Here is a 16953-nt window from a genome sequence, read left to right on the forward strand (position 1 = left end):
TTCAAAAGACTAAGCCCACATCTGGATTTAATTTAAGCTTTTATAAGATATTGTTTTTCTCCTAAATATGTAAAGTATATGGATTGTGAAAAATCACATATCCATGCCCCAGTTTGTTACCATTATACTTTTCTGTAGTTAAAAAAAATGTCTTGTGGGACCTTCCCTGGTGGGCCAGCAGTTAAGAATTAGCCTTGCAATGCAGGGGATGTGGGTTTGATCCCTGGTCAAGTGTGCGTGCATGTGTACTCAGTCATGTCTGACTCTTTGCAACCCCATGGACTGTAGCCCGCCAGGCTCCTCTGTCCATGGGATTATCCTGGCAAGAATACTGGAGTGAGTTGCCATTTTCTCCTCCAGGGGATCTTCCCAACCTAGGGATCGACCCTGTATCTCCTGTCGCTCAGGCATTGGCAGGCAGATTCTTTACCACTGAGCTACTTGGGAAGCCCCGAGATCCCTGGTCAGGGAATTAAAATCTCACGTGCTAAGGAGCAACTAAGGCCATGTGCTATAATTACACAGCCCACATGTTCCGGACCCCATGCACCACAACCAGAGAACCTGTACTCCCCGACGAAAGATTCTGCATGCTGCAACTAAGACTCGACACAGCCAATAACAGATACATTTTTGAAAAGTCTGCCTAATGATGTTGGCATACTCCTTTGAGACCATTTTTGTACCTGGCAGTCCACTAACTGGGCCTCCATGTCCATGGGCTCCTTGGGTGACCCCAGGGCAATGTCCAGAGTGGCCTTCGTGCTCAAGAGCCAGTGGTCCAGCTGATCAGCTTCACAGCGATACCTGTTCAGGGCTTGTTCCTGTCTCTGTTCCTCCAGCTGATCGTTGAGTTTCTCCTGATGAATTAAGTAGGATGGAACACAGGTCATCCGAGGCAAAATCACCAGGACTCAACACACAGAGCAATGGTTCCCAGCCTTGACTGCACACCAGAACCACCTGTGAAACTTCAAAAACAATCCCCGGTGTTTAGACCGCGGTACAGACTGGTAAATCAGAATTTCAGGAGGTGAGCCTCAGGATTGGTATTTTTTAAAAACTCCTACAATGACTGTATGCCTGGAGTTACTGTTCTTAAATAATACACCTACAGAACAAGGCAGATAATGTGGATGACAGAAACTGGTCAATGGTGTAAGACAGTAGGTAACTTGACTTCAAAGTTTGGGTAACTGTAGGGTGTAGTGGGGACCATGGCAACTGAAGAACATACTTGGTGCATCGAAAAGGGTAGAACCATGCAGTTTCAGGCAACTGATCTCCTACAGGAAGGAGTGGCCCAGTGCTGTCGCTTTCTAGAGCAAAGGCAAAACTTCAAAAAATTTGGATAGGTCTCTGAGGATTCTTTACTGATGGCAAATAATCCGTATTTTTTTAAAAAATCCAAGCCAATCACTTCATTTCACAACTCCACATGGGTTTCACAGAGTGACTGGAGACAATATCAATGAATTAAAAGGTTAATTATTAAGACACTATAAAGTATTTTATTTTAAAAGTTATTTTATTAAGAATCCATTATTTTTAATCAATTTTTATTAAATTGTTTAGAGATTAGAGTAGAAACATTGATTTAAAATTTCTCCAAAATAGGAAAATATATGGACACATGATTTGATCAGCTTTAAAATAGATAAAACTGGAAATATCCTGTGTCCCTACCAATAGGACAAAGGTTAATTGAATTATGGTATAATCTGCAGCTAAATAAAATAATGTTAAGCGGATAGCAATAACTGATTTTGTGCTAGAGAAGCTGCCAGACCCCAGAGATACAAGAACACAGACACTTCATAGGATCAACAATATGAACATCATACATGTTTAAGGCCAGGAAAGGTAAGAGAACAACAACAACAAAAGGAAAATAACTTATTTTTAACATGTATGGTAGTGTAACTAAAATTTATCTATTGAGTATTAAAGTTAACATGAGAACCAGAATATTCTCATGAATTAACATGCTTGAATTGGCTTCCAGTGACTAAGGATTTATTTTTCACAGCATTAGCAATGCTATTCATAAAAATGGTCTTATTTAAACATAGCAAACTATTATGCAAACCTTCTACAATTATTCCCCACAAAGCTCATGTCTACCCAGTATTGGCTCTCCACTGCCTCAGTTCTGCAGGCCTGAAATGAGTCAGAAACGGGTGAAAAGACACATTCATGGCTCCACACTGACTCAGGGCTCTATTCACGAGGCCGTGCACACACAATATACCAGCTTCTTTTGAGTGGGAAACAATAGACATGTCATCACGTAAGTAGCTGGACATACTTGTCAACCCAACCTCAGGAGTTAATCTGGACGTGAGGGGCACCCCCAGGGTGGCCTGTTACCTCCAGAAGCTGCCGCTTCCCAGATGCCTTCATCTTGATGGTGGACATTCGCTCCGCCAAGACGGTGAGCGTGGACTGCAGGGCCAGCTGCTCTGCCGGCTCGGACTCCGGGGACTCAGACACCAGCTCGTCTGCGAGGGCCGACTGCAGCTCGCTGATCTCCTCTTGGAGCATGAGGATCTCATCCATCAGAGCCTGAGGGAAAGACTGTGGAATCACACTCCTGTGTGCAGTTTTTTGCACTGAGGAATCATGGCACTTAGCCAAGCTCACTTGGAAGTCATTTAACCAACAAATAGGGGGCCTTCTAACCTAAGTTTCAAAATGACATTGCCAGACTGAAAGTCAGGAAGTTTCTGACTTTAAGATCATCTGCATCAGTAACTTAAAATTAATTAATCTGGGCAAATCAATTAATCCGGCTTTCAACAGGCTCGTCTGTAATCTGACGGGGTGCGGGGGGGTGGTATGTGCAATTAATTCTGAGTCCACAATTCTGTGTTGAAAATAAAATTCATCACTTTCTTCCTCAACGTGACTCCTCCCACTCCAAATTTCCCTGAGTCTGGAACAAGGCTACATTTTAATCGCAAACTCATATCATACAGGCAGGAAGAATCTGTCACCTGCTTCTACGCCGTTGCCCTCCCCTTACTTTTCTCCTCTCCCTAGGTCTAAAATTTGAAGCTTCTCAGGGCTACTTTCTAGACCCTGTTTTCTCTCTTCACAATCTCTCCCAGGCCTTGTCCATTGCCAAGGCTTTAATTCCTTTCTCCCACTATAAGACACTTAGGTAGAAGAACAAAATCTCCCACTTCAAAAGGTCTCTGGCATGCAGATTATTTTGAGTTGAGAACAACGAAGGCCCAAAAGACTCAGGAAAAAACTCTGACCTAACTACCTAAAGAATCTATCTCGGAGACATTTGCAAAGAATAGGAGTGGGTGTGGTGAGGGAAATTTAAGGAGTCCAGTTTGCATCCCTCTGTCTCTGAATGGCCCGGCTAACACACGCTTCCCAAGCATTTGCTTGGTGTCTCCTCGGGCAGTTCATTTCTGTGTTAGACAAGAGCCCACTCTCAGACTCTGGAAGGGGTCCCCCTTCCTGCAACACAACTGCCTTCACCTCCAAAACATCTTGTTTGTCTCCTCTGCTCCCAACTAAGTCACAACCATTTCCTTATCTGAATTGCTCTCATAATCTACTAGGTGGAGTATCTGCTTAAACCCCTTTAAAAAGATAAATCAGATCCTCTCACTCCCTTGCTTTACAATACTTTGTGGCTTCTTGCCTATGAAATAAAATCCAAACTCCTTACAGTATTCATGCATTCTCACACCTGGCTGCCCCCGGTACCGGGCTTCCTTCTTGCTCACTGCATCCCTGCCTTCAATCACTCCAAGATCCCCAGTGCTTTCTGCCTCAGGGCCTTTGCACATCCTATTCCCTCAAGGTTTGGAATGCTCTTCTCCTCACTCTCCTGAGATGGGTCTCTTCCTCCATGGAGCCTTAGGTTAACTGTCTCATTTTCAGAGAGGCCTTTCATGACTGCTGCTGCTGCTGCTGCTGCTAAGTCACTTCAGTCGTGTCCGACTCTGTGCAACCCCATAGACAGCAGCCCACCAGGCTCTCCCGTCCCTGGGATGCTCCAGGCAAGAACACTGGAGTGGGTTGCCACTTCCTTCTCCAATGCAGGAAAGTGAAAAGTGAAAGTGAAGTCACTTGGTTGGGTCCGACTCGTCTCGACCCCATGGACTGCAGCCTACCAGGCTCCTCCATCCATGGGATTTTCCAGGCAAGAGTACTGGAGTGGGGTGCCATTGCCTTCATGACTACTCATTTAAAAACAAAACAAAACAAATCTCTATTGCTGTCTTTGAATAGCATCTTATTTCCTGTTTAACAGTCATCACAATTATACACTGTATTTCTCATTTTTTGTATTTTATGATTCGCTCTTTAGCTGGAATCTTGTTTTTTTTTTTTTTTCATTTTTGTGGCTGTGCCATGCAGCTTCCCCCACCAGGGATGGAACCCGTGCTCTCTGCAGTGAAATCACAGAGTCCTAACCACTGGGATGCCAGGGAAGTCCTTAGCTAGAATCTTGACAGGAGAAATTCTTATTTGGGATTTCAATGATGCATTAAGAAAAAAAAAAAAGCCCCTCCACAGGAGGGACAATCATGACCCAAGTGAAGAATCACTGATTTTATAGTTGCCAATATTTCATAGTTTGCAGTATACCCCTACTTGCATGATTCCCATCTCTTCCGCAGACTTCGCTGTGAGCCAAGCGCCTCCTCAGAGTGGGCTGTCAAGAGATGTTAAAACCAAAAAACAGACCCTCTTTTTTCCCTAATATCAGGATGTCATCATGTCCAATCCCCGTTTAAGTAAACTATGATACTGAAGTATGTATATACATCTAGAAAAGTGCAGGCAGTAAGTGTGCAGTTCTGTGAATTCTCACAAACTGTAGCTCCTCATGCTCCTGCACCCAGACTGAGAAAGTGAGCATTCCCAGGACTCTACAGTCCCCTTGGACTTCATCCTGTTACAGCCTTTCTGCTTTCCAGAGGTTACCACGGGGCGCCCTTGCAAAGCCATAGATGCTTCTGTCTGGTTTTGAGCTCTCCAGAAACAGAGTCACTCCTGATGTACTGTCCTGTGTCTGGCCTCTCTCACACCCTCCACGATTGTGACTATGCAGGCAGAAGGAGATGACCCTGTTCAGGGTTGCATTGCATTCCACTGTCTCCTGGTTTGAGGGTCTTGTCCATTTAAGCCTTTCTAGTGGTATCTCACACAGCTTTAATCCATTTCCCTGATGACTTCCCTGGTGGCTCAGATGGTAAAGAATCTTCCTGCTATGCAGGAGGCCCGGTTTTGATCCTTGGGTTGGGAAAATCCCCTGAAGAAGGGAATGGCAGCCCACTCAGGTATTCTTGCCTGGAGAATTCCTTGGACAGAGGAGCCTGGTAGGCTACTGTCCATGGGGTCACAAAGAGTCGGGCATGGAGTGTGAGGGGGTTTCTGGCTTCTAGTTCTGTTCCACTGACTCATGTGGTGTTTTTGCTAACATAACACTCTCATAATTATTATAGTTTTATGTCTCACTCTCATTTTTCAATTTTATTCATCTTCTTCAAGGCTGTCTTGGTGGTTCTTAACTCTTTTCATTTTCAATATATATTTTTTCATACATTTACAATATATTTTAGAATTATCTTATCAATCTCTACCAAAGAACTTGCTAGGATATTTTCATAGGATTGTAATAAGTTTACAGACTATTATTGCTTGTTATACATTCAAAATGCTTTTCATCCAGTAAGTTATTTTCTCCTATTTTATAATCATTTTTGGTATTTGATTGCCAAAAATATAAAATTCATATCATTTGGTCTGTTTTAAGTGCTTCTCTATAACTTGTCTGACCTATTGTCCTTTTTTCTGCACTGATTCTCTGTACAAGATGAGCCCCCTTTGCTAATGCACACCACATCCACTCTCACTCTCTCATTCTATGCCTTTCCTCACATGTTTAATAGTGCCTCCTACCCACTCCTGTTACTATTCCAAACTTTCAAAATCCTTGTTTTCCCAACAGATCTGTTAGAGTCTCCTTTCATTTACCTCCCACCACTGTAACACACAATCATCTCACTGGGTTATGTATAACGTGCTGGTAATTCACTTCACCCCTAAATCATATGTTCATGAAAAAGTCTATTTCAGCTGTGAACACAGTAGGCACTCTGCATATCTAGTTGAATTAATTCCAATTAATTATAGACAAAACAGGTATCTGAATCATAAAACAACCAAAAAAAAAAATCTTCCTCATTTAATCTCAGTGGATTTACCAATAAGGTATAGAGTGACGTGAACTACTTCCTTTTCAAACTCACAATGTTGTAAGCAGCTATCCGAATGTCCTGAAGTAAGGGATAAAGGAATTAGGAATCCTAGAACTGCTAATTTCCATACTGTTAGAGTCAAGCCTCTCTGTCCATGCTTCAGTTTACTCTCAAGGGAGAGTGGATATTTTGGGGAAGGTTGTTAAGTTTTAACTTCAAGACCCACTAGGCAAACTTACCAGGAGATGGGATTTCCTTTTGTGGTGATGTAAATGTTTTGAAACCAGATAGAGGGGGGCGATTGTATAACCTTGTAAAAGAACTAAAAGTCATTGAACTGTACACTTTAAAATGGTTAATTTCATGTGATGTGAACTTCAATCTAAAAAACAAAAAAATCCAGCAGTTGAATATGTCTTTGATCTGTAACTCGTTTCAACTGGTGGCCAGCTGCTTCCTTTCCTACAGCACCTGACTCAAAACTAAGGAGAGGAGATGAAATGTTCCTCTTTGTGTTTCTAACTTGTGTTTACAAGGAGGGCATGTGTATGACCAGTCTGGCTTAAAGTACCTTGGGCTTTTCTAAACTGACTCTGGGGAGAACACGGAGTGCACGTCTGGTTCAACAAGAAAGGAGAACATGAATTTCATTGTGACTTTCATAACTGTCTACACCAGCTCAGTCCATCTCAAACTTTGAGCAGTTACATATATTAAAGAAACAGAACCAAAATAACCTCAGAGCTCTGCCTCCAAACTACCACTGGGTTCGGGTAGCAAAGATAACATACACCCACAAAGGGTTAGCTGCCCATGATATGAAGGTCCCGTAACACGCAGAACAGCCACAAATCAGCTCATGAACTGCACTGATGTCTCCAAATTAAACCTATTGTTCAATTTCAAGAGGGTACCAGGAAAGGCACAAGACTCCACCCAAATTCGGTAGATTTAGACAGGTGTTTAGAGGAAAATCATAGGAATTAGAATAGCTCTTTAAAGAAACATTACTTCCCAGAGCATGTTGGGGAGAAGAAAAAAATTGAAGTATTTTTATTAACCTTTAGAAAGTACGAAAATCATATTGGCCCCTCTTACCCACATTCTTTATTTTAAAAGAGTAATTCTCAAAGTGTGCTCAACAGTCCCATAGATCTGTCTCTTGCTTCAACAGTGATTGGACAGAACAGATCCAGGGTTGTCCCTTTCCCCAGCCTCAGACCACCCTCCAACCTTTTTTCCAGTCGCAACCTTTAGCATCAGCCACTCAGCTGTCCACGATCACCGGGACCAGCCACCATTTGTTGAGCTTAACTCCTTATTAACGATCAACCATGAGCTCTCAGATTCGTCAGAATTATTCCACTGAGGTGGAGGCCGCCGTCAACTGCCTGGTTAACATGCATCTGCGGGTCTCCTACACCTCCCTTTCTCTGGGCTTCTATTTCGACCGTGACGATGTGGCTCTGGAGGGTATGGGCCACCTTTTTCTGCAAATTGGCCAAGGAGAAGGGCGAGGGTGCAAAGCATCTCTTGAAAATGCAAAATCAGTATGGCATCCGTGACCTCTTTCTGGACGTGTGGAAGCTGTCTCAAGATGAGTGGGGTAAAACCCAGGATGCTAGGGAAGCTGCCCTTCTCACAGAGAAGAACCTGAGCCAGGCCCTTTGGGATCTGCATGGCCTGGGTTCTGCCCGTGCAGACCCCCACATCTGTGACTTGCTGGAGAATCACTTTCTAGATGAGGAGGTGAAACTCATCAAGAACACGGGTGACCACCTGACCACTTCTGCAGGCTGGCTGGTCCCCAGGCTGGGTTGGGCAAATATGTCTTGAAAGGCTCACCCTCAAGCACGACTAGGAACTTCTGGAGACCAGTGGCCATTGAGAAGTCCCCGTAACGTCAGGGCTGCCTGAAACCCCTCTCTGCAGCCACTAGGCAGCTTTTTAACACTCAGGAGCCCTCTCTCAAGCCTTGGACCAAATGGAAACGATAAAGTGTTTTTGCAGCAAAAAAAAAAAAAAAAAACTAGAGTAATTCTATCATATCTTAGGATTTTTAAAGTATCATTCCAGAAGCCAAAAACCAATTTAGGTATTATGATACCATTAGCTTTCCATGTAGGCAGCACTGTCCCAGAATTTGCAGAATTTAGGTACAGACAGCAAAAGTTAGCAAAAGTAGGTCAGATGGAAAATGTTAGATTTGTGGTGATACAAGAAATTATACATTATTTATATTTCCTTCCCTCTCCTTAGAGCATTAATATACTTGTTAAGTTCAAATGATGGGTAAGCACTGAATTAGAATTACATCTCCTCAGTGCTATAATTGTTAGCATCACCACTCTCAATTTAGAAAGGGATGAAAATCATGTGGTTGGCCTTAATGACAAGAAAAGTCACAGGATAGTTTCTAATTTATAATGCTTAGCATTAATGTGCAATTTTGAGTTTTCGCCATTAGATCCCTTAAACAAAATAATAATTCTGTACATTCAGTTTGTGTTTTCATACTAATGCCTGAGAGGCAGGGTGATGCTGGTGATTGAGAGTTAATTTGCATCTTAATTCTGAACTCTGGAAGGTCAAGGCAGACCACCAGGATCCTACTTTCTGTTAGTAAGTGCTGTGGGACCCAGTGAAGGGTCTTTGGGAGCTGTGGTCTGTCACCTGGAACACAAGAATGATGAGCCCTGAACAAACACAGTGATCAGAAAGTACCTGAAAGTAGAGAGAGTCAAATTTTGTAAACTGGGACGCTGACTAAGCCTGTGACACTTAGATTCACTCTAATCAAGCCTTTGGACAACTTCTCCTCAATCTTTTTTGTGCGTGCATGATAAGTTGCTTCAGTCATGTCTGACTCTGTGCAACCCTACGGACTGCAGACTTCCAGGCTCCTCTGTCCATGGGATTCTCCAGGCAAGAATACTAGAACGGGTTGCCGTGCCCTCCTCCAAGGGATCTTCCTGACCCAGGGATGAAATCCATGTCTCTTACGTCAATCAGGTTCTTTACCACTAGCGCCACCTGGAAAACTCCCTAATCCTTTTTGGTTGCTTAAAAGAAGCTGTAATCAAATGCATGGATGTTCTCTGGCTAGTACAGGTACAGTGAAGGGTTGGAGAGGTGAGGGGCAGACAGAGCCCTGGGAAGCACACTGGGGCCACCCAGAGAGGCCCCTCAGGTGACAATGAAGTGGATGTTGACAATTACAAAACCGAGGTATCAGTTAAAAGGACTGTGGTGCTCAGGGGAACACAGCATGGTAGTAATAGAGACCTAAGTCCCTGACAGTCCTTGTGATCGGCTTGATCCAAGCAAACAAAGGTTAGTTTTAATTTCGTATTTTTATAGCACCCTCCCCAAGCCAAATGGACTGTGGGTGATTTTAAGATAGCAGAAAGACCCACAGACGGTCATTTTACCAAAACAAGGCCTGTAAAAATGGATCCTGTACACTCTGATGTCTATCTTAAGAAGCTATTTCTCAATACTGTCTCTAGATGAATTGTTTCCACTTTTGTGTTAATACTTCAAGGCCCTTTATTGTAAAATAGTACAATTTTATCTTGGACTATACATATAAACAGGCAATGTATGCCAAGGTTACTGTGGGTTCTAAAACTATAATCATGTTAAGTAAAGACAGAGTACACAGTTTCATTCTTAGAGCTGACAAATTTCCCAGTCTTTATTTGATAGACACATATATCATACCATGTTTTCACAGCTCTAAATTAGCATCTAAAAGTATCTCTGTTTCCCTCTGCCTTTGATAGGGTTGTTTTATGCTTCTGAGATCTGGTCAGGGCAGGCAGCATTTTCCTGCGCCGTGGTGATCGAATATTTAGGTGACTGTAAAGATATTGATACCCCTCAGTATCTTGGACTCAGTTAAGTGTTAATAGTAATCTGATAATATTGCTAAAGCATTATTAACCTATGCACTTAGCATGCATTATAAAGTGATGCATTTCTAACAGTATCTGAGCTAGGTTAATGTAATCATCTCATCTCTGTTTCTCACCTAAAACTGAAGCATCATCCAATATATCTTTTTCCTTTTTTTCCCAGTGTACCTTTTAATAAATGATTTAAGTCTGGGACAACCACAGGATTATAACTTGGAAACCCTTTTTCTTCAACTGCTTCTTTGCCCGCTGAAGTCTCAGAGCTATTCTAAGTGATAAGAAGGTACCGGGTACACACTCAGTTGCTTAGTCATGTCTGACTCTTTGTGACCCAAAGACTGTAGCCCACCAGGCTTCTCTGTCCATAAGATTCTCCAGCAAGAGTACTGAAGTGCATTGCCATGCCCTCCTCCAGGGACACACTGGCTAAGTTTCTTTAAACAACTCACTAGAAGTCCAGTGGTTAGGACTCTGTGCTTCCACTGCAGGGGGCACGGGTTTGACCCCTGGTCAGGAAACTGAGATCCCATAGGCTGGGCAGTGCAGCCAAAAAGGATAAATTCATTAATTTAATTAAAAAAAAAAACAATACCCAGAGAGGGTAGATGTGGGGTGCCTTTTATTCTTATGATAATAGTTCAAAATGAAATAAAAATAATGTGGCAACAATAAGGAAAGACAGTTTATGTAATAATAAATGTGAAAAAGCAACACCAACGCCTGAATTTCTTTCTTCCCCTCTTGGATCCCTTCCTAAAGCAATGATGGAAACAAAACCACCACTTGGAATCTTGCTGACTCTGTAACAGTTGATACAGTGAAACATGCCAGCCTGCTCTCTTATGCACCGGCTTGAGCAGTCAGTCATAAATAAGGGTGCACCAGTTTGATCAAGCAAGAAGCTGAAGTCATGGCTGTTCTTACCTGATGTTCGGCCATCTGGCTCTCGGGACTCCTGCCCTGCTCCAGACTCTCACTGAGTTTCATCTCGATGGCCTCCATTTTCGTGGAGATGGACTGGAGGGAGTCCTGGTACTTCTGCTGGCGTTCCAAGGCTTCATAGAGTGTGCGCTGCTTCTCGCTGATCTAAAGAAGAAAAGGGATATTACCAAATGTTTCCCACCCCTTATCTTCTAGATTACGACATTTCTTTCCTCACTGCTTTACCTCTGTGACCCAACTGAGGCTATTCAACTGTACATGGGATGTGTAAGCATTAGGCACTAATTTCATAAGACAATCGCTAAGGAAATCTGGTGTCTTGCGTGTGTGCACAGTTGTGTCCGACTCTTTGCGACCCTAGGACTGCAGCCCGCCAGGCTCCTCTGTCTCGTGGGCTAAATAATCCCACATCTGGCAGACTTACCACATTCTTTAAGGTTTCCCAAGAGCGCTGCAGATCGTCCAGCTTCGCAGTAGCGGAAGGCTCCAGTCCCGGTTCATAGAGCTCTTGGGGTGGCAGCGTGCTGGGGGGAACCTTGGCAGCATCGGTCTGTAACCTCTCAGGAGATAAGGCTTGGTAATAAGCGATGTCCTGTGGGAGCAAGGTACAGTGTTAGATGCAAGAGGAGGACAAAGCTTAGGTCACTGTGCTTGTCATGCAGAGGAAAGTTTTAGGATTCATACCTGGCCCTGGGGGCTACAACCATCAAAGTTAGTAAACTCTTGTGATAAGAAGGTCATATCAAAGCACACTGTTGTTGCTTTCAAATGTTGATTCATATAAAAAGCAATTTACCAATATTTCAAGTTACCAAAACTCATTCCTATTTTATATTTGGCAAAATTAAAATACAAAGAATTTAACTGGTATACACACTTCAAGACTGATTAACCAGAAAAAAAGGAGAATCTAAATGATGTATTTCCTGAAATGTTGATGAATATGTTGATCAGTTTTGAACAACTTTTAAAAACCTTTGATTTAAACACATTTAAATCTCTGAAAAGTTTTTTTTCAGGTATAGCCAGATTTTCAACATTTGAGTTCTTTATTCACAGAAATTAATTTAAATATGTTAGATACGTTATTTAAAATGTCTTAATTAAACATGTTAATAAATAAAATTAAATTATAAATATATTAATATTTAATAAGGGAAAAGGTAATGGGGAGGCTAAAACTACTCTAAGAAACAAATAATAAAGAGGTTTTCTTCTATTCAATTCCTGGAAGAACACAAGAAACAAAGTGGATGCTGAAACAGGAGGCTTTTGAATTTTTTATATCTTGGGCAATAAGTAACATGACATGTTTTATTAGTATTGATAATAGAATTTACTATATCAAGATACATAATTCATATGCTTTTAATTGTTTTTATGGTTGTGTATCTATATATTTATAGAAATTGAAGGGAGTACTGTTTATATTGTAGAAAATACTATTATAAATTTCACTACTTCCCAGTTGTACTGTTTAAGATTAAAAACCTGAGCCTTTTTGATGATGTCTTGGTAAAAAGTACTGAAGGCCCCAGATACCTGGGAAAAACCAAGGCAACAGCAGGAAGGAGCCTGGTGTCTTGGGGTCAATACTAGGGCAGAAGCAGGGTCATATAGTAGAATGAGTTCAGACAGCAGTCTGACACTGGAGGAGTCAGGACACCTGAGACCCCAGGTGAAATTCACCTTCTAAGTAGCTAGAGAACTGGATCCTCGTAGCTCTGTTAGTAAATCATCTGCCTGCAATGCAGGACACCCAGGTTCGATTCCTGAGTTGGGAAGATCCCTGGAGAAGGAAATGGCAACCCACTCCAGTATTCTTGCCTGGAGAATCCCATAGACAGAGGAGCCTGGTGGGCTACAGTCCAGGGGGTCACAAGAATCTGACAGGACTGAGCAACTAAACCACCACCACCACCATAGAATTGGAGCAAGTCACTCACATCTTGTGCATGGACTCCCTCATCTGCACAACCCTGGGTGGATTCGAGGATTAAATAAAGTGATATCTGAGTGGCCATGAGACCCTCTACCATCTTCTTATTGCTGAGGCCTCCAGGTAAGTCCTCCACATTTACTGATGACACTGGAGCATGGAGACTGGTTCCTTTTCATCCCTAACCCTGTCACTCATCTCGAGCAGATCATCTTGGTATTTTCAAATCCCTGACAACCTTATATCCATCCATCCTCACCCACTTGCCCTCCTTGAACATGACAGGCTGTCATCACTGAACTGATTCACCCTGAGTATATTTCTGACTAAGTGATGCAAACCATTCTCTTGCCAACAGCTGTGTTTCCTTTGCCCCTTTAAGTTCTGCTTCAAACACTTGGAAAACCCCAACTATGACTCAATCCAACTTTTCCTTACAGAATGCATGTGTGTGTGCACACATGTACACACACACACAAACTGGGATATTTCTGCAACTTCTCAAATTTTCAAAGGTCTGTCTATATTCAGACTCACCTCTATTTCACTCTTTCTAGTCCTCTTGAGTAAAGATAATCCTCTTACCTGCCCCTACAACCTCATCCACCTTCCCTTTCTCAAGGATTTGGGTTCATTAATATCTACTCCATCTCCACTGACTTTCCCCTTAGCATATAAATAAATCTTTTCCGTCTGCAAACACCTACACACAGCCTTCTTTGGTTTTTTTCTTTTAGGGTATCATATATTAAAAGTTATACAAATCATAACATAATGACTCATTACACACAAATACAATTTGCACACACATTTGTAACCATCATTTTCTCCCTTTTGCTTCATAATTCAGTTTCTGAAGATGGTAGTTTACACTTAATATGTTCACCCGTCCACTTCTAAATACCCAACTGAGCCTTGATTCTAGTGAGGCCACTAAAAGCGCTCTGGCCATAATCATCAGTGGCTGTTTTCTGTGATATAAAATGATTATTTTTCGAATCTTCTCTTGCCTGGTTTCTCACTGGAATTCAGTACCACTGATCATCCCTTCTTGGAAAAGACTTTCCTTTTACCCTCTCTGTTCTCCTCCGACCTCTCTCGTCATTCAGTCTTTCTCTTTTGTTTCGTGCACTCATTCTTAAACACTGCTATATTTATGAGCTCCAGACTCACATAATGAGTTGTACAAGTTGATCCCATTGTCTCTTCAAATTCAATACTTGAAAAAACAAAACAAACAAACCAACCCAAAAAAACACATGGAGGATAAGAAATGGATTTAGGAAAAATGACGTTTTGTCCATCTTTCAGTGAATGGATGAAGTTTTATCCATCTTTCTAATCACCTCACTTGGGATTTATTCTCCATTCCTTCTCTCCCTGACCACGACTGCACATGTAAGGATGAAGTTCTACACCTTTGCCACAGCACAGGTTGGGTTCAAGTTCACGTTCACGCTATAGGGATAACTACGTAACTCTCAGGTTGCAAACTGTCAGCCTGAAGGTTGCCTCTAGCCTGCATATATTTAGCTTGGCTTATACAGTGTTTTAAATTGTTTCGAATTTCTCTTCAACCAGAAAGGGAGCTTTTGTAAGAATTCTGATTCATGGCTTCCTCTGCAAACCGGAAGCCAGGTAAGACAGGATTCCACATTCACATGCGCACGGTAATTCTAAGAGAGGAAAGGCTGCCTACGTCACGTGGGGAGGCTCTGTCAGGGCCCCACAGTCCCCCGGCTGTTTCTTTCATTTACATCACCAGTAAATGACTGGTGATCAGTCATCAGTCTGCATAACTGGACCAGACACCAGAGTGTGTAAACTTTTGTCCCTCCTCACTTCCCTGGCTCTAGATTTGTCCATCACCATCCTCCTGTCTACACTGATACTGAAGAATCTGTTCTAAAGCTCACTTCTGTGCAGAGCTTCTAGTTAAATTCCTTCAGTGGTTAACTATTAGCTCCTGGACAAAGTTCAGATTCTTTCGTGTGGCATCAGGGTGTGTTTCCTATATCCCCCTCAGCTTCATTTCTCCCCCCATCTCCTTCGCCAAATCTATGCTTCTCCCATTATTCTGATGTTATTTGCAGTTGCTTTGCTAGGCCGTTTTCCTTCCTGCTGCCTGAAAAAACTTCCTATATGTGCTTCTTTCTGCCTGAAAGACTTGTCCTCACTCTAGAGCACTCCAACTGCACCTGACTTATACTACTTTAAAACTAAAGGGGGGAGTCCTCGACCCACTGAACTCCAGCCTTGTTTAGGTACTTACCCTGCGTCCTTCCTTCACATTCTGCTTCCCACCCTCAGAGCACTTGTCCCACTCCATGGTCACCGTGTGCCTGCTCTCACACAGACTGTGAGTTCCTTAAAAACTGTGCAAGTGTCTGAATCTGAGCATACCATGGAGTGTTTGGCAAATAACAGGCAGGTATATACATTCATTGGGCTTCCCTGGTGGCTCAGTGATAAAGAATCCACCTGGAATGCAGGAGACTTGGGTTTAACCCTTGGGTCAGGAAGATTCCCTAGAGAAGGAAATGGCAAGCCACTCCAGTGGAGAATCCCATGGACAGAGGAGCCTGGTGGGCCACAGTCCATACGGTCACGAAGAGCCAGACATATCTTAGCAACTAAACAACAATAACATATACATTCATAAAAAAACTGTATATGTAAAAGCACTTTTTTTTTTTTTTTTTTGCTGCACTGCATGGCATTTAAGATCTTCTAACCTTCTCAACCGGGAATCAAACCTGTATCTTCTACATTGGAAATGCAGAATGTTAACCACTGACCACCAGGGACGTTCTCTAAAAAGACTTCTTTAAACTCTATTATTTTGCTTACATGGATGGTATTAATAGTACTATGAGTGTCCACAAGGAAAAGCAAATAGTTGTTTTGATGTAAAAATTTTAAATATTATAAATAATGAAAGCCCAAAAGAATAAAATAAAATAAATTTGTTACAAAAAAAATCTGTTTTCTGGCTTCTGTGTCTCAAATTTCTTAAAATAATTTGAAAATATCACCTTTTATAGATTAATAATTTGCATCTATTTGAGGACTACATAGATTTAATAAAATAAATTGATTAGTTCTATAAGTAACTACTAAATATTTGTTATAGTGAGGAAATCATCCCTAGAAATATCTCTTGTTGGTTACACGTCTACATTAAAGGAGTTATTATCTAGCAGATTCCTACGGAATTAAATTTGGAAACTACTACATTTTGATTCCTTTTCCAGGCTAAAATGTGCTTTCAGAATCCATATCACATTTAACTTTCACAATGTGGTGAATTAAGTAGCACTTCTTCCCATTACAAATGAGGGACTTTCCAGGTACATGCAGCTTAGCAGAAGAGCTGGGATCCATCCCCAGCTTTTAAACTGGAGACAGGGATTCTACTTACTACAATACTGCTCTTTTCAAACTTCTACTTTCCTCAACTCTTCCGAGGAGGAGCCCAAGTCTTGGCTTGCTTTTAATAGGATCAAGAATCCTGCAGCAAAGTCTGGGGATGTCTCATTATTTCTCTCCTCAAGTAAACTAAACCGCTATCACATTTCAGCTAATAACTACTGTCAGAGACAGAACACACTGACTGTGGGGAGATTAGTTAGTTATATAATGGAGATCTACTTACAGAGTAGCAAGCACACAGTCTTTTTTTTTTTAACAGCTGCGATTTTATAAAGCAGTTATATTTGGCCCTTCCTAGAAACAGCTGTGTACATTCTGTGCGGTGTTTTGTGTCTGCAAACTGGAACTTATGGGAATTCTAAACGCTTTCCTCAGCTTCAAGAGAAAGTTTTGTAAATGCAGGCTCACTGGCCATGTTGCAGTATTTGTTCATTTTCCTCTGACTTACATCACTCGATGAGAATTGCATGTGGCTGGAATGACGGGGTCAATT

At 42.0% G+C, this 16953-nt stretch overlaps 1 protein-coding gene across 1 annotated transcript in view; it reads right to left on the reverse strand.

Annotated features, from left to right (window-relative positions):
• SYNE1 (spectrin repeat containing nuclear envelope protein 1) overlaps nucleotides 1–16953 on the reverse strand; it is a 501407-nt gene that overhangs the window by 166984 nt on the left and 317470 nt on the right. Inside the window, 4 exon segments of the mRNA XM_070376885.1 lie at nucleotides 687–860; nucleotides 2371–2565; nucleotides 11072–11233; nucleotides 11514–11681. Coding sequence (XP_070232986.1) covers nucleotides 687–860; nucleotides 2371–2565; nucleotides 11072–11233; nucleotides 11514–11681 — 699 coding nt within the window.

The sequence above is a fragment of the Bos mutus genome, chromosome 9, assembly GCF_027580195.1.
Source record: "Bos mutus isolate GX-2022 chromosome 9, NWIPB_WYAK_1.1, whole genome shotgun sequence".
Taxonomy (NCBI): domain Eukaryota; kingdom Metazoa; phylum Chordata; class Mammalia; order Artiodactyla; family Bovidae; genus Bos; species Bos mutus.